At 36.8% G+C, this 18,095-nt stretch overlaps 1 protein-coding gene and 4 non-coding genes across 5 annotated transcripts; 4 read left to right on the forward strand and 1 right to left on the reverse strand.

Annotated features, from left to right (window-relative positions):
- Window positions 1-447: 447 nt before the first annotated feature.
- LOC140854008 (uncharacterized) lies at window positions 448-3,041 on the reverse strand. The gene is made up of 4 exons (XM_073249134.1): window positions 2,676-3,041; window positions 2,197-2,588; window positions 1,087-1,846; window positions 448-882 (listed from the first exon to the last, which is right to left on the reverse strand). The coding sequence occupies exons 1-4, from the start codon at window positions 3,039-3,041 to the stop codon at window positions 448-450; spliced, it is 1,953 nt and encodes a 650-aa protein (XP_073105235.1).
- Window positions 3,042-8,608: 5,567 nt separating this feature from the next.
- LOC105058807 (uncharacterized) lies at window positions 8,609-12,541 on the forward strand. Its single transcript, XR_012137122.1, has 5 exons — window positions 8,609-8,891; window positions 8,976-9,106; window positions 11,385-11,446; window positions 11,971-12,029; window positions 12,215-12,541. It is a non-coding gene; the product is annotated as an uncharacterized protein (transcript).
- Window positions 9,926-10,010, forward strand: LOC114914858 (small nucleolar RNA SNORD25). Its single transcript, XR_003802716.1, has one exon. It is a non-coding gene; the product is annotated as a small nucleolar RNA SNORD25 (small nucleolar RNA).
- On the forward strand, window positions 10,499-10,586 carry LOC114914842 (small nucleolar RNA SNORD25). The gene has a single exon (XR_003802701.1). It is a non-coding gene; the product is annotated as a small nucleolar RNA SNORD25 (small nucleolar RNA).
- On the forward strand, window positions 10,803-10,942 carry LOC114914855 (small nucleolar RNA snoR136). The gene has a single exon (XR_003802714.1). It is a non-coding gene; the product is annotated as a small nucleolar RNA snoR136 (small nucleolar RNA).
- Window positions 12,542-18,095: the final 5,554 nt, after the last annotated feature.

The following is an 18,095-nucleotide window of genomic DNA, read 5'->3' on the forward strand; positions in this document are numbered from 1 at the left end:
GCGTCTTGCTATTATGAAAATGATGGTGGCTGGAGATCATGGTGAATTAGGAAGAACAAAATAAGCTTCTACACTCGGCTCTTTTTTCAAGCAATAATTTCTTTCAAATTCCTGCCAAATCTGATTCGCACCACATCATGCTTCTACGCACGTGAGCAAAATCATCAATTTGGCTCTTGGATCCATATATGGCATGTGATCATCTCTTTCTTCATGATGGTGCACATCATTTTTCCCTTGTTGAGTAGGATTTGTCCTCAAATCCAAGTCTTCCTCATCATCCAAACTATCCTCGAAGTAAGGAGAAAGATCTCGAACATTGAATGTAGCGGACACATTGTAGTCATCAGGCAATTCAATCTTGTAAGCATTGTCATTCACTTTCTCAACAACTCGGAATGGATCATCAGCACGCGGTATGAGCTTAGATTTTCTTTGGTTTGAAAATCATTCTTTGCGAAGATGTATCCAAACAAGATCACCTGGTGTCAAGCGAACTTGTTTTCTTCCTCTGTTGGCTGCCTTCTCATAAGCCACATTCTTCCTCTCAATCTGCTCCTTGATGCTCTTATGCATGGACTTAACCAACTCAGCTTTCTTCTTCCTATCCATACAAACTCTTTCGCTGATTGGAAGTAGTGCCAAATCAAGTGGGGTGATAGGATTAAACCCATAAACCACTTCAAAAGGAGAATGCTTAGTAGTGCTATGAATACTACGATTGTAAGCAAACTCAACATAAGCCAAACACTCGTCCCAATTCTTCATATTTTTGTTAACAACAGTGCGAAGCAAAGAAGAGAGGGTACGATTTACCACTTCGATCTGACCATCGATTTGCGGGTGGCAAGTCATGCTGAAGAGCAATCTAGTATCAAGCTTCTTCCACAAGGTCTTTCAAAAGTAACTCAAGAACTTGACATCTCGATCAGATACAATGCTTTTTGGTATACCATACAGACGTACTATCTCTTTGAAAAATAATTCTGCAACATGTGAAGCATCATCGATTCTGTGGCATGGCACGAAATGAGATATTTTTGAGAATCGATCCACAACCACCAAAATCGAATCCTTCTTTGGTACCAACAGAGCTGGTACTGAACATGGGCTCATAGACTCCCTTACATAACCCTTCTCCAAAAGATCCGCAACTTGTCGCTGCAACTTCTTGGCCTCTTCGAGATTGCATCTATAGGCTGGTCTATTTGGAAGGACAAACTTTGGAATGAGATCAATCTGATGCTCGATCTCTCTGATTGGTGGCAATCCTTTTGGTAACTCTTCCGGAAACACATCTGTAAATTCTTTCAAGATCTCCTTCATTTGCGGTGGAAGGGAGACTTCTTCACTTGGAACCTGCTTAGCTACAAGAACAAAAATAATTTCATGGTTAGTCAAAACTCGCTTCACTTCCCCCTTGTTGGCAAATAGGTTCTCTTTCTTGCCCTTTTCACTCACAAGCTGATCCTTCTGGACCTGTTGTGGGCTAAGTGGTGCCAACACTATATTCTTTCCATTCTTGGCAAATGAATAGGTGTTTTTGAAGCCGTCATGAATAGTCCTCCGATCGTACTGCCAAGGTCTTCCCAAAAGAAGATGGCTGGCTTTCATAGGAACCACATCACAAACAACCTCACCTTTGTAGGACTTGCCAATAGAAAAAGGTACTACAACCTGCTTTGTAACCTTCACATCACCATCGTCAGTAAGCCATTGCAATCTATGGGGACGGGGATGCTTCATAGTCATCAAATTAAGTTTTTCTACCAAAATAGTAGAAGCCACATTGGTACAGCTACCTCCATCAATGATAACACCACATACCTTATCATGGATGGTGCACCTGGTATGGAAGATATTTTTGCACTACTCATCATCCACTTTGGCTTGTAGGTTCAGGTTGCGATGAATAACCAATAGCTCTCTTTCATCTGCAAACTCCACATAATCTTATTTTACCTCTTCCAAAATATCTTCACTTTCAATTTCTTCTTGTGACTCCCGAATAAACATCACCCTCTTGTTTGGACATTCAGAGGCTATATAGTCGTAATCAAGACACTTGAAACACTTGATATCTCGACTTCGTCTGGGAGGTTGTGAATTTTCCACCTCTTTTTCTTTGGCTGCATCTGTGACTTGCTTGCTAGAATCACCTTTTTCTACTTGTTTTGGCACCGCTTAGGGACGGACCATGGTGATAAGGAAGATGAGTTGGTAGTCTTACTTGGCTTACTTGCACCACGCTTGCGCTGTCTCTCCACCTTAACAGCAAGTTTGATCACATCGTCAAGGAACACATAAGATTGCAACTCCACCGTATCAGCAATCTCCTTATTCAAGCCTCCTAAGAACCTTGCAATGGTCTGTTCTTGAGGTTCTCGCAAATCGCATCTCATCATCAGCATCTCAAATTTTTTGACATAATCCTCAACACACATCCCCCCTTGTCTCAAGCTTTGTAACTTGATGTACAGCTCCTGCTTATAATATTGAGGGACAAATCGCTTCTCCATGATCCGCTTCATAAGCCTCCAGTTTCGGATCTCCTCTTCACCATCCCTCCTACGCTGAGCTTTCACATTCTCCCACCAAAGATTAGCATGATCAGTGAATTCAAGGGCAGCAAGTTTATATTTTTTTACCTCAGAATAGTCTTGACATTCAAAGACCTTCTCCACACGTTGCACCCATTCCAGATATTCTTCGGATGAGCTGGTTCCTTTAAAGAATGGGATCCTCATCTTAATATTGTCTCCCAAACTCCTTTGCTGCCGCCTTTGCCATGGGTGTTCCTCCACACCATCATCATCTCCGGGTTCGTCATACTCCTCTTCATCATTGCGATCAACTCGTCGTGATGCTGGATGGCCATGCCGCTGTGGTGGTGGAGAAAGTATTGCCAACCGCTCAAACGCTTGTGTTAGGTGATTGAGTTGCTCCATCATCTCTTCTTGACGCCGCTGGAGCCCCATAATCTGAGCTTGTTCCAAACTCATGTCTCTAGGAATGACAGGGGCCTCATCTCCTCCAAACATGATTTGGATGTCAAACACTCCCTTAGGCTCTGATACCAAACTGATGTGTCCAGGCCTAAATAACTATCTTGTGTAGGTAAGAATAAAGATTGGAGCATAAGAAAAAGAGAAAAAAAAAGAAACCTTTGAAATCTGATTGATAAGAAAATTGCCACAATCAGATCACAAAGGGGTAGAAGCCACACTCAAGAAAAGAAGAATGTGAGTGATAAGTTCTAGGGTTTATAACTCGCCACTAACACACAGGGGTTAGATAAGAGAAATCAGCAACACTCATTTTCATTTATTGAAATCTGAATTGAATACATAGGTCGTCTCCTTTATATAGATAAGAGAGGGAACATAAGACATTCAGTAGATGGAAGAAATAACAGAATTTGACTATCATAGAAATGATGGTGGCTATATCTTGCTACAAAGAAAATAATAGTGGCCGTATCTTGCTACTATGGAAATGATGGTGGTCGGAGATCATGGTGAATTAGGAAGAACAAAATAACTTTGGCTGCATCTAGCTACTATGGAAATGATGGTGGCTGGAGATCATGGTAAATTAGAAAGAACAAAACAACCTTGATTGCGTCTTGCTATTATGGAAATGATGGTGGCTGGAGATCATGGTGAATTAGGAAGAACAAAATAAGCTTCTAAACTCGGCTCTTTTTTCAAGCAATAATTTCTTTCAAATTCCTGTCAAATCTGATTCGCAGCACATCATGCTTCTACGCACGTGAGCAAAATCATCAATTTGGCTCTTGGATCCATATATGGCATGTGATCATCTCTTTCTTCATGATGGTGCACATCAGAGGGTGCCGTAGATATTCCGCTCTTTCGATCTCCACGAGGATCTATGCACGATGAGCAGAAAGAAGGGTATAGGAGTCATACCTGTTATACGTCGGCCTTGGACTCTATCGTCGGGATGAGGCTCGCTTATTAGTCGGGGGCCTACTTGATTCGGCTGGAGCCCCACTCTTCTTTTGCTTTTTCTTCTGACTTTCGCCTTCTGTTTGGTGCCAGTCAGAAGCTCCTTCGTCTGCACGCATATATTTGTATGCACGCTCCAAGAGTTTAGCATACGTCTGAGGGAGAGTCTTATCCAGTGAATACGTGAATCAAGATCCCCTCATGCCTCTTTTCATGATCGATATGGTCATATCTTCATTGAGGTCCCTAACCTCAAGTATGGTCGTGTTGAATCAGACCACAAAATCTCTTAACGACTCAGTCTCTCCCTGCTTGATCGAGAAGAAATTGTCAGAAGTTCGTGGCGGCCTTCGACTGGTACTGAAGTGAGCCATGAAGAAACGTTCGAGCTATCCAAAAGAATAGATGCTTCTTGACTGAAGCCCGAAATACCAGGCTTGAGTAGCTTTCTGAAGAGTCGCCGGAAAGTCGATGCACATGAGAGCATCGGTTGCCCTTTGAATCGTCGTAAGAGCCTTGTAGCTCTCAAGATGGTCGATCGGATCGGTGGAGCCGTCATATGGCTCCACTTGCGACATCTTGAACCGAAATGGGATCGGCTCATTCAAGATGTGTCGAGAGAGAGGTTGGGTGGTATGAAAATCAAAATCGTTTGAAGATTTCTGACCATCCACGTGAAGTTGGGCAAGTCGGCGGTCGATTTCTTCGAATTTACGTTCATAGTCTTCGAGCCGCTGATGGTGGAAAACTCTAGGGGTTGAACCTTTCGATGAGTTAGAGGAGAAAGCAGATGGCGTTCGTGGTCGCTTTTCCTTCCTTGCCTGATCCAACTGAGAAAGAGAGGAGCACCGTGAATGGTGGGTGGCGCGTCGAGAGCGTCGCGACTGCCGCTTCTCGTCCCGATGAGAGAGCCAAGATGGCCGCTCTGGAGGAAGAGATGGAGATTGCCGTGGATGACGGCGGTTGTGCCTTGATGGCATCGAATGCGCCACTGGTTGCTCCCCCGACGGCTATGGTGGCCGGGTCTGCTGCTGCTGGAGGCTTCCGACCGCTTCCGTAAGAACGTTTATTTGCTACACGATTGCAGTAATATGGACGTCTATGGTGATCACGGGTCGTGAGGAACTAAGCTCTGCTACTAGAGGCAGGGGAGGACCCTCTTCCCTGTGGGAAGAGTGCCTCGTCGATCCGATTGCTATTGATTATTGAACTCTGATTTTTATCATTGCGAGTTGTCTTCTCCCCTACCTGACGTGCCAATCTGTTGCGGCCAACTCCTTCGTCGTCTTATCTTCGACGGGGACCCTCTGATGCTTAAGTCAGGGAGGGAGACTGGGCAATAGTATTTTTGAACGAGAAAGGTGGTAAAGCTCAGTTAGAAAGTGGCTCTCCGATGCTGTTGCCTTACTCCCTTTTTATAGAAAAGATAGTTGTAACCGTCGGATATGGTCCCGCATTTTATGGCATAGAATCATTGAGCTATAATTTCATGGTGGGTTATTAATTCCCACAGATTACACCGCGATATTTGAGGGATAACCATCCATGACAGTTATGATATGTCGAACGAGTCGGTCGACTATGCGTCGGGAGTTGACCATCGGTTGAGAACTTTGAAATACCGATGATCGAAATAGTTCGCTGTCTGTAGTGTCCAAACATCGATCGCTTGCCGATCTTGAATCAGTGAGGTGTGTTCGGTTGGTCGGTTGAGAGTAGTATCGGTTTGCTTGGTCGATGTTCGACTGGTAGTCGTTTTCAAGATCATGTCTGTTTGTGGGGTTAAAGTCGGAGGTCGGTCGGTTTGCGTTGAAGATTTATGGAGATCGATTGATTTATCTCAATAAATAATATTTATTTTTTATTTTTGAATTTTTTTTAAAAAAATGAACATGGTGCCAAATGTCATCTACACTTTTTAGATTGCGAGAGATTAATATTTAACTTTCGAGCTATCTCCGATCAGAATTGAATCTTTATCAGAAGTGTACCTTCCGGAAAGCATCCCATGGTGCACAACACTAAATCTCATGATTTTTAACCATTTTTTAGCTTTAATCGGACAAAAACACGGACTGCCGGCAGAAACATTTTCCTCGGTGTCCATGCTAGAAAAATAAAATCTCTCTATTTTTCCCAAACCAAAAATCAAAGAATCAAATCAAAAGTTTGATGAAAGGACTTCACACATGCCGATGAGCAAGTCCAGTGCTCCAAGGATAGCACCAGATCTAGGATGTGATGCTGCCAACTGGCAAATTGCTACATTGCCAGCAGAGCAGCCCCCTTAGCGTCCGACCCTCCCGCATCGTTTTGTCATCTGAAAACTTGCCCTCTCCTGTCATCTCCTCCGGTTCTGGGTCCCACTCGCATATCTCATTTCTAATCACAAGGGAGCATTGCGTACGATGTGGTCCCAGGCCACTGCACCCAACTTACTGGGTTCAGCCTTAGTGCACCGACATGTAGGATAGATATGGTCAAAAGTGAACGGGGCGGCTAAAAACGTAGCAATTTCTTCAGAGAAATCGGGTGCCGTACCAGCATCTTTCCAACTTCTATTCATTTAGACTGGGTTCTCCCACTATATAATCTCGTTCGAGCGGGACGAAATGCGAAGAAGTGCGATTCGATTAGAGTACGTTTAATTGTAGCAAAAATAGCGTGAAAGCCCTTTTCTAAAACTTACTATATTAATTTATGTTTTCAAGTATAATGATATTAAACGTTATTGCTACATTCACACTCCACAATTTAAAAAAAAAACCTTTTTTAATGAATTCTTTGCAACCAAACATTTACGTATGATATGGGTGACTATAAATTTATAGTCATTATGGTTTGGAACGGTTCATCCATAATCCTTTGTGATCGGGTAGGGGGGATGTGGTGGATAGCAAGCGAATTAATTCCCACCACTCTACTCTGTCGAATAAAAAGCATCCCATTTTGTAGTATAAAACCAGAGACCCATTTCGTATTCAAGCTTGTTGGCTTGCCTGGTCCCCCCACCTTCTAAGAGCCCATCCAAATTCTAGCTTAAGTTCCCGCCCGTGAATTTGTTATGCGCAGGAAGGAAAAAAAAAGGAAAAAAAATCTACGCTGACACGGAGGTGTTACATTGATATGGGCTTGTTTGAGCCGTATGCAGGCGCGCAGCGCAACTTTGATGTCCGCTCATGTGCCAGGCCTCGGGCTTAGGATTTGAATTTTTTTTTTTGTGCGTCGGGGCGGCATAAAAAAATTCGATATGGAACGTACTATTTAATTAATTTATATAATTATTATTTTTTTAATATATATTTAATATTTATAATTTTATTTTTTAATTTAAAATTTTAAATAAAAAATATTTTTATTTTTTAAAAAAATATGATATTTTATATTCATATTATGATGTTCTGTATTCAAAAAAATTATAATTTTTATCTATAAAATATTATAATGTGCATAAGATGTCATATTTTTTTAAGGAATAGGAGTATTTTCGTTAAGATAGAAAATTTTTGATACGATTCGTTGATACAGATACAATACGATATGTACTTAAACAAATTTATATTTAAAATAAATAGATTTAGATCATAAACGAATCGACTTGTTTATTGCACGATAAATTCGTATCTTAAACGGATTGATTCGCGTAATCTATTTTGACACGTTTTGATCTATTTAACTAAATAGATTAAAATAGATTAATAAGTTATATATATATTTAAATATATATAATATATTTATTTTAAAATTATTGGAGAGTAAATAAGAAAAATTAAAAAAATTATAATCTTAATCTAAAATAAATAACAATGAAATTCAGAGCGATGAATTAGCATAGATAACTAATTATTTTTATATTATTTTAATTTTTTTGACTAAATTTTTATTATTTTAATTAAATTTTATAAATAAATCAATTAATTAAATAGATCATTAAGCGGATCGTGTAGTTGTTTGGCCCGTCAATACGATTATTAATCATATCAGACGGAATATGTCATATCAATTCCTGTATATTCATATCGTGTTCGTGTTCCACAGATTGATCTGATTAATTAAACGGATCATGTTCGGATAGAACTAATCTGTGTTATATTTTTAAGTCGACAAGACTCGTTTACGATCTGTGAACGTGAACACGAATTATCGGTCTGAATTTTTATCATTCAAAATTTTTTAACGAGAAAGTAAAATTGCATGAATTAAATATATGTTGGAAAGTAGTTGAATAAAAATATTTCTTATATATTATGATATTATGGATCATATTATGATATTTTGAATCATATTATGGTATTCTGTATTCAAAAAATAAAAAAATTAAAATTTAACGTAGAATTCATAATTTTTGAATATATTATGATATTTTATATATAAAAAATTATAATATATTAAATAAAAAATATATAAATATAAATATTAAATATATATTAAAAAATAATAATTATATGATCAATTATATAAATATAAAATGATGTGTTCCGTATCAAATTTTTTAGAGCGCCTACGGCACATAAAGAATTTATCTTTTTTGAAAGCTTGGCTATGTTGTGCAGTTAAGTCCAGCCCATGAAATTGCACGTGTCGAGGAGTTTTGTGCCCCCTGGACTCTGCTAAGGGGCTTGACCGCCTAAAAGCCCATGATGCTCACCGCGCGGCGGGGGCGCCCTCCTCTTCCACGCCGCCTCCGTAATTCACTGGGAATTAGGGTTTCTCTACTGGCACACGTACCCAATCCCAACCGTCGATGCCCGAGCGCTCACATCCCAACCCTCCATAGCCATCGGACTCGCGTCTATAAATTAGGAGGTGACCCCTGGTAACCTAACCCTAATTTGCTGCCGATCTTTGGGGCGTTCTCTTCCGTTTATAATTTTCCCAGAGGCGGCTTGTTTCTTTTCGCTGTGTTTGTTGCGTATTTAGGTAGGGTTTTCCTTCGTTTTCCCCTTTCCTGCGCTTATCTTCTTCGGAGGGTTAACTTGATTGCTTGGAATCTCGATCGAGCAGCAGCAACAGGTGCGATCTGATCGATGGCGGGAGGTAATTTCCTGGGCAGGGTCATCAGCTACGTCGTCAACGAGGTTGTCGTTGAGGGCCTAGCCAACAAGTAATGATCTCCTTCGTCCATTTTTCCAAAGGCATTTTTCCCCTCCCTCCCTGATTGTTTTTCCGCCGAACAAATGTATGCGCTTGGTATAAAAATCGTAACGGTGGATGGCTCTCTGGTATGCATTAGGCTTTTGTGGTACGTGCCTTCCGAATGATAAGATATTTGGAGAGTCATTTTCTTTTTTCTTTTTTTAATCTTTTTAGTTGTTTTCTCGATGCTTCTTTATCTGGTCGGCGGGCGGGATCGTTACCCTTTTTGCCCGATCGATTCGGTCCCTTGAAGCTATATTAAAGATTTTTCTATGACTCGTTTCCTCTCCTTTTTCATTTAAGCGGCGTAGATTTGCTTCAGGGCATCTACAGTTTTTGTCTTCTTTTTCCGTTTTTTTTTTTCTTTTGTTCGAATACTGATTTAGGTTTAGTATATTTCATTTTTTAGCTCTATGTGCGCTTCATAATCTGGTCATTGAGGATATTTCGGTTCCCAATTGACTCGTTCCCTTGAAGCCATATCGATTGTTGTAATCCTTGCCATGCCTTTTGCCGGCATCGGTGTCTATCATTGATCGTCGGCATACTGCATCAATTACATACACTTTTTTTTTTGAAGATATATATATATATATATATATATATATATATATATATATATATATATATATATATATATATATAAAATTGCTGGTTGAAGTGTGTCGTATGATTAGATAAAATAGCTCCCTCTATTCAAGCTGAAAACAATGCATGATTGTATGTGAGTGGGATGGGGTTTTGGCTTTTCTAGATGTCTACGTATTTCTACTTATAATGATCATCGATTTTTTTCCCCTGGTGTACTGGCATTCCTGGACAACGGTGATGAGCTTACAGACCTGTAATGATTATTGCGGAGATGATCGCATAATCAAAGAACATCTAAGGGACTGAGCTGTCAGTTGCTAGGCATCAGTGGAAAACATCAACTCTCTCTCTCTCTCTCTCTTGCGCGATCCATATGCAATCCTTTAATGGTTTTCTGGATCCCTTTTTTGTTATGCTTTACGTTAAGCTGTTTGCCAACTTATAATGCTGATGACGACACCATTGGTGTCAGTTCTTTTGTTTGCTCATGCTGTTTTCTTCTTAAACTGATCCTTGAGAATTGTGTCAGTTTGCAGTGCGCTCTGTCCCTTTAAGCTATATTAATTGTCATAATGTTTTCAAGTATTTACCAACTGAATGCCTATGATTGCTTGTTAAAATGCTTTGTTGTTTCACACCACTACTGCTTTCTTCTTGCTTTGCAGTTGTTAATTATGTTATTTTTTTGTATTTTTCTTGGCCAATGGTTCTACTAATTCTACATTCTATATTTGGGTGGTATTATAGTTGAATTTCCATATAGCATATTGCTGTTGATGGATTCTTTCTTGATTGCAATATATGACAATGGTGATGATTCTACAGACCTGTAATGATTATTAGCGGGGATGATCGCATAATCAAGAACATCTAAGGGACTGAGTTGTCATTTTGTTTTCCTGCATGGGAATTTTGATCGTGTTAGTTTAATCATTACTTGTTTGGGTATCTACTTTTTTTATTAAAAAATTCCTTCGGCTCTCAATGGAGATGTCAATCCGCACTCCACAGTCCTGCACCTAATGTGAAACTGTCTCTCAACTCGACTTTTGGGACTTTTCATTAACTCGTCTTCGTGTATGAATGATTGTTTTATTTTGTAAGAGTGCTTCATTTATGTTTGTGCCTATGAATTTCTTCCATTTTATGGGCCTTGTGAGCAAGTGAAGCAAGAAAAACAAGGTTCCCCTTGCTATCCAATGCACATCTGCTTTGTTGCATTTGGACGTCGGGGAGCTACATGTCATACCAATTATTTTGAATATGTTGGTCATATGAATTGATGATTTATTGAAACTATGACATGAGACCATGAGTTTATGTGAATGCGTCTGTTGTTGTTTTACATTAGCCATATGGTTGGTGGTCATGTGACTCTTGATTTACATTTTATATTAAAGTAGTGAAAAATATTCCTCCCGTTCTCAACGAATATAAAAAGCTGCAGCTTGAAGCTGATTTGCATGATAATGAGACATACTTTTATATCATCTTAACGGCTTTCCCCAGTGATATGATAATGTTGATGTAAACTGTCATGCAATGCATTTTACTGCGTCTTGGTATGGCAACTTTTGGTGGCACAATGTTCCCATCTGGTGATATATGTTATTTAGTGGCAGTCTATTTGTGCTAGTCAATTTTGTATTGTATTTTGATGTTATGAGATTCTTGATACCTGTACAGCCCAACATTTCAAAGGTTTGCAGTGCGAACATCAAAGACTTTAGAAGAGCTTTCTACCAAAGGTAATTTACTTTCATCGCTTAATGAGCTCTTAGGAAATTCCAAGGGAGTTCAAGTGATAAGATAGCTAATGAGAATGTGTGTGCTAATAGATTGTTAATTATTACTTTCAAAACCACTTTCCATGTAAAACTATTTATGTAAATAAGATTCATCTCGGGTATGTTCAAGTCATTGAATTATGATGAAATATACGATCATGCATCTTAGTCCAGAGGTCAGGACTTGGACAGAAAGCCTTTGTTGTAGCCTATACATGACCCAGATATTTTGCATGATAGTTTCACATTCACTCACTTGCCTGATAAACTTGTATTGTTCAGACATACATTTAGAGATGCCAACAAATTATTTGATCGGTTGGGTGATTTTGTTATATCATTCAGCTACATGAAAAGGTGTTTGGATGGCAGAGATTGGATTTTTGTATGACCGGCTAAGTAGGATATAAAAGTATTACATGCCATCTTTAAGAGTTTTGGTAACCAATGATGATGATCTGCTTGGTGTTATGTTGTCATGGCAGCTGCTCAGGCAAGGGAGGAACTGGTTGAGCAGTTGAAGGATGTAAGCAAAAATGTTGATGTAAGGACCTGCCCTTAGAAGAGGTTTTTTTTTTTTTTTTTTTTTGAAAAAAAAAATTTAAGTCATCTGACTCTTTTTTTTAAAGAAAAAAAAGTTTTTTGGCGTTTTGATTCATTGTCAAGAGTTTGTAGGAAATGTTTTTTTTTTATAAATTGTATTGCATTTTTTTTTTTTTTTTTTTGCAGTCGTTCAAAAGGCAATGAAGGGATCTAAAACTTTGATCCATGAGTTTGGTCAAGAAGCCAAGAAGCTAGTAGATGGTCGTATCGCATGGTGGAAATACGCTTTGGTCGATGTGCTAGTAGATGGTCGTATCGCATGGTCGAAATACACTGATTTAGACATGTGGTGTCCCTGTTAATATTGTTGTATTTTAGTCCACAAGTTGTTCACCCTTTTTGGTGAAATAAGACTTATAAGAAAGTCTTCTGCTCCCTTTTTTTGTACAGATTTTATAGCTTGTCAGGTTTCAAGTTGGTGGTATGGCAATGAATATCTCAGGTTGTCATAAAGCTATGCGGCTGGTGTACTCGTGAATGTCAATTTGGATCTGTAACCTATTTTTAAGTTTATCCTGGTGACAGTTAATCTTGTTGAGTGGGACAAGATTAATCTGAACATTGCACCAATCTTACCCAACTGTTTACATCGTACCCCTTACTTAAGGTGGCACCCGGGAGTCGTACACTCGTTCAGCTATGTAGTGAGGTTAGAGCGAAGCTCCTGATGGGAGCTAAAGCCGGAGCGACGGACATCATGGAAAAGCTGGCTGAATCATCTCGAAAGTAATTATGGCATAGGCCTAATGAAGAAGACGGCTAAGATGAACCACAATGGAACATGCCGAAGAAAGTGCAACTTTTTGTTATGTCGACTTGGAGCTCTACACTGCACAACTAACGAGTCAAGTTTAAATAAAATCTTTGATGGCACAATTCAGTGTTTAAGTGAAATTGTGGTAGGAGTCAAAAAAACCAAACAGCTTTACCGGTATATATTTTCTCAAAAAAGCTTTACAGGTATATAATCCTTTGGGGCTGGTCATCTCGCTGAAATGAAATTGCAGCCTAGTGCTTTGGCACAAGAGCAGTAAATAGAACACCAAAACCCCTTTCTGCTTAGTCATTGCTCATTGGTTTTTCAAGATATTATTTGTAAAGTATGAGATGATTATGACTTAAGAGGCAAGCCTATGATCTCTCTTATTAACCTATCATATGTTATTTTTAGATTTCACATTTTCTTTTTCTTGAAAACAAACTGCTTGATGTTGGACCGAGAATGTTGGCCTAACAAAGTGGCTTCGAGGAGCAAAATTGCACCTAGGCAACCATTGGTTCTAGACTCAAAGTTGATTCATTGAATAGGCATTTCCCTTTTTTCTTTTTTTTTATTTTTTTAATCAGCTAGTCTAACATGCCTTGGATAACTCATTGGCCTGATTGGGAGTTCATTACCAAAATAATTTTTTAAAAAAAATTATTTATTAAAATAATATATTTTATTAATTTATTTATAAAAATAATGTAAATTCCAAAAATACTATTTGAAATTGTATTTTATAGCCGCCACGTAACCGCTCTATCTCCTCATCTCTCTTCCACATGGATGTCAAATAAATAAATAAATAAATAAAATAGTCATTTGAAATGACGATTTAAAAAATGCCATTTGAAATGGCGTTTTCAAAAACGTCATTTCAAATGGCGACTTTAATTATTTGCTTCCAAAAAAAATAAAAAAATAAAATAAAATAAAATTTATAATTTTAAATTTATAAAAAATAAAAATTTTGATTTTGATTCAAATAAAAATCATCATTTTAAATTACTTTCTCCATTTCAAATTAATTTTTTTAAAAATATCTAAAAGAAATGGGTCTAAAAAAATAAAAAAATAAAAATTATAATTTTAAATTTTAAGAAAATAAAAATTTTAATTTTAATTCAAATAAAAATCATTATTTCAAATTAGTATCTCCATTTCAAATTAATTTTTTAAAAAATATCTAAAAAAATACGTGAAAAAAATAAAAAACTAAAAAACATCATAAAAAAATCAAAAAAAATAAAAATTCTAATTCTAATTTTAAAAAATAAAAATTTTAATTTTAATTCAAATAAAAATCACCATTTCAAATTAGTATCCCTATTTCAAATTAATTTTTTTTAAAAATATCCAAAATAAAAAATACATCAAAAAAAAAAAAAAAAAAAAACAACACAAAAAAAGAAAAAAATTGAAAAAAAAATAAGAATTTTAATTAAAATAAAAAATACCATTTCAAATTAATTTTTTTAAAAAATATCTCAAAAAAAGAGAAAAAATATCTAAAAAAATAAAAAAATGCCATAAAAATAGAAAAAAAGTAAAAAATTATAATTATAATTTTAAATTATAAAAAAATTATAATTTTTATTTGAATTAAAAAAATCACTGTTTCAAATTACTTTCTCCATTTCAAATTAATTTTGTTAATAAAATATCCTCAAAAAAAAAGTACCTCAAAAAAATTAAAAAAATAAAAAAGGTCATAAAAAAATAGAAAAAAATTAAAAAAAGTTAAAATTATAATTTTAAATTTAAAAAAAATAAAAATTTAAATTCTGAGATAGATGAAACATATGAGACTCTGTGTATCCATGTCCACAAAGCATAATATCCGATCACTTGAAATGATATTTTCAAAAATAGGCTTAAATATAAAAAAAAGAAAAATAAAAATTTTAAATTTTAAAAATAAAAAAAATAAATAATAAAAATTATAATTCTAAATTTTTAAAAAATAAAAATTTTAAATTTAATTAAAAAAAGAGAAAATGAAATAAAAATTTTAATTTTAATTCAAATAAATTTTAAAAAAAGAAAAAAAATAGAAAACCAATCCGTATCATCCCCGTACCGATTTATAGCAGCCCAAACCGCATCACACCGAGCGATTGGTAAAAGCACCATAATGTACCGGAACCTTACTGACCTATACCGGCCCATATCACACCGTACGTAGCTGTTCGTGCCCATACCAAATCGAGATGTACCAGTACGGTTCGATTCATCTTATTTATCGAAAAATCAGCTTGAACTTTGATGGTTCCCCACCGACTTGTCTGATTTAGCTTATTTTTAGATATTTTAAGAAATATAATTAAATTATTCGATATATTATTATTATTTGCGTTATAATTTCTATAGCCCTTTTAGCATAACTTTTTCTCCCCTAATGTTCTGAGACATATGAGAGTATGTGTATCTATGTCCACAGAGCATAATATCCGATCATTTGAAATTAAATAATATAAAATAAAATTAATAATTAATAATATAAAATAGAATAAAAATATCAAGTATATAAAAAATACTAAGTCCCACAAGGACATCGTGGTGCCCGTGGTCGCTTGGACCTTCTCAGGAAGGTCCTCAACGGCTGCTCCTGCTCCTATATCTGCTGTAATGGCTCCTCCCCTATATCAGTGGAGGTCTGCTAGTCATGCTGCTCAAGAATAATTGATGCTGTCGGATCATCTACGGACTGAGCGACCCCCTCGACCCTCTCGACCCTCTCATCTGGATACACGGATGAGCCTGAAAAGAAAGTATCATACTCATGCGGCCAATTGATACCCGATGATGTCATCTGGGGGATGTAGGAAGAAGAAGGTGCTGCCATCTGTGAATCAAAAGGTGGTGGCATCTGTGCAGCGTCTAGTGATGACAACTGCAGAATATGCGATGATGGCATATGTGGAACATATGGTGACTGCGTATATCTCATATCTGGCGTATTGGCTGCTCCATACAAAGGCACACAGCTATATGAGTCAACACCAATCATCACCAATGTTCTGAAACTTATTCTCTCTATCTCACGCAGTATCCGAATCCGTTCGTCCTCATCAGTCGTAGATAAAACACGACGAGCATCTAACACAAAATTCGACATAGAATTAGTCTATATAATAAAAATAAATTAGCAATATACTGTAAAATATAAAATAAAAATATAACACAAACAACATAAACTAATTTTCAATCTTAATTATTAGAAGTAAAGACATTGATATAAAATATAATTTTCGTAGTCTTATCAAATGACGCACAGTAGAACTCTCACCATCATATCCAGAAACTGCATACCGAGGCTGTCCAATGACTCGTATTGTAATGCTAAAAAATTAAACCATGTAGTCCTCGGTATATGAACGACCTCTTAAAATGAGATCACCATGAACAATGTAATCTCGACGTGCATCCCAAATATCGATGTACTCTGTATGTCTGATACACCAGTCAATACGAGCTCTCCCTCATCGATCAATACGATGAAGTTCCTGGCTGATATCAAACTATTCCGGGATGCCCTGAATCTGACCAAACTGCCGCAGAACACGATCGAAAAGATGTCACTCTACCACATCAAAACAAATAAGTGGCACCCTAACAGTCCATATGTCATGTCCAACTGTACATATCTGTGGTAATATAGGCAATATCTCATGTGTATATGGCTCTCACAAAAATTGATAGAGTTAAAATAAAAAAAATTAGTAAGCTAAAATTTTAATAGATTATGAATACTGTAAAATAATATTTATAAATAAATAAAATTTATCCGTCTATGTGTATCAACTAATGTATCCAGCTGGCACCTATAAACCCGTGCCACTCTCGTTGATACATGATAAACGTTGAATGCAACGTTCCATCTGCTTGACAATCTACTCAAGTTAAATAAATTTTTTTGAATTTAAAATAGTACTAAATTTCAAGTAAACGAAGCAATATTTTTATACCTATATCCCAATAGTCCATCTAGTCTGAATGGAATATCAGGGTCATGCTGCTCTGGTGGCATCTCGAGCAACTGTCGCCGTAATGAACTAATAGTCGGCATCCTCTCCCATGCCCAAATCTGCAAATTTCAAAAAAAATTATACCTGATATATCAAATCAAAGCTATAATATTAAAATTTTAAAAATATTAAAAATATAAATTTTTAATTTACATACCTGTAGTAATACAAGATAACCATCAATCTCATTCTGATCAGCATAAGAACCCTGGCACATAGGTCTGTACAGGCAAGCTAGTACTGCACTACCCCAACTGAGCCTACGAACGAACTCTAAATCCTCCAATAATGGCAAAAACATCAACTTCATTTTGTTCGATGAAGTATCAGATAATAGAACACCATCAAGCAATCGCAGCATCTGACCCCTGACATACTGCTGTACCATCTCCTCCGGTGCATCATCCCCTATGTGAAAATATCGATAACAATCATCCAAACACTCTATCCTGAGTCGTGAATGATCGAAAAATTGGACGTCGAGCTCCAACCCTAACAATCGTAAGCACAAAGCCTGCCACTCCAGAATGGAAAGCATGGGATCAACTTCGATAACTGGATCGCCATCAACCGATAGTTCGGTAAGAATGCTGACATCCTGTAACGTGACGGTCGCTTCACCGAATGGAAGATGAAACGTGTGTCTCTGAACGCCATCTCTCAAGTAAGGCAGTAATAAAACCAACGTCCATCTGTATGCGACCAATCCGATACACTCCAAAGAATCTAAGATATCACAAATAATCCACCACTCTAAGTGGGATATGCTTTGTCCTCCAGAAGTCAGCATCGGATCATCGTAGTCTAAGGTGTCTGAGCTCCTGCAATAAGATATAATAATTAGATGATGTATATGATTTTAAAAAAATATTAATAATAAAAGTAGGATTGGAATGCTTACGCCGCCATCTAAAATAGTCTGTGACCGATGGTGCTCCTGCAATGTAAGAATACTCGTGTCTCGAGGGCCTGGATATCACGGATCATAAGTCATAGCACTCTAATGAATCTAAAATAATGATATTATCCCAAGTGTATTAAAGCATGAAAAATATGATAGCCATTCATTTTATGAGAAATATATTTTAAACATAATATTGTCATATAATACAACTTAAATACACAATACAATTCATCTTCGGATAGAAAGCAACATTAAAATTACAATCCCACATAAATACATAAAACATCCAACATAAATACATAAAATAATATT

The sequence above is a fragment of the Elaeis guineensis genome, chromosome 15 (assembly GCF_000442705.2).
Source record: "Elaeis guineensis isolate ETL-2024a chromosome 15, EG11, whole genome shotgun sequence".
NCBI lineage: Eukaryota > Viridiplantae > Streptophyta > Magnoliopsida > Arecales > Arecaceae > Elaeis > Elaeis guineensis.

Coding starts and splice junctions, on each gene's coding strand:
- LOC140854008 (XM_073249134.1), bottom strand. CDS start 3,041: ATGTTTGGAGGAGATGAGGCCCCTGTCATTCCTAGAGACATGAGTTTG. Junction 2,589..2,675: donor GGGTGCAACGTGTGGAGAAG/GTCTTTGAATGT, acceptor CTTTGGTGGGAG/AATGTGAAAGCTCAGCGTAG. Junction 883..1,086: donor GTTCAGTACCAGCTCTGTTG/GTACCAAAGAAG, acceptor ACCTTGTGGAAG/AAGCTTGATACTAGATTGCT.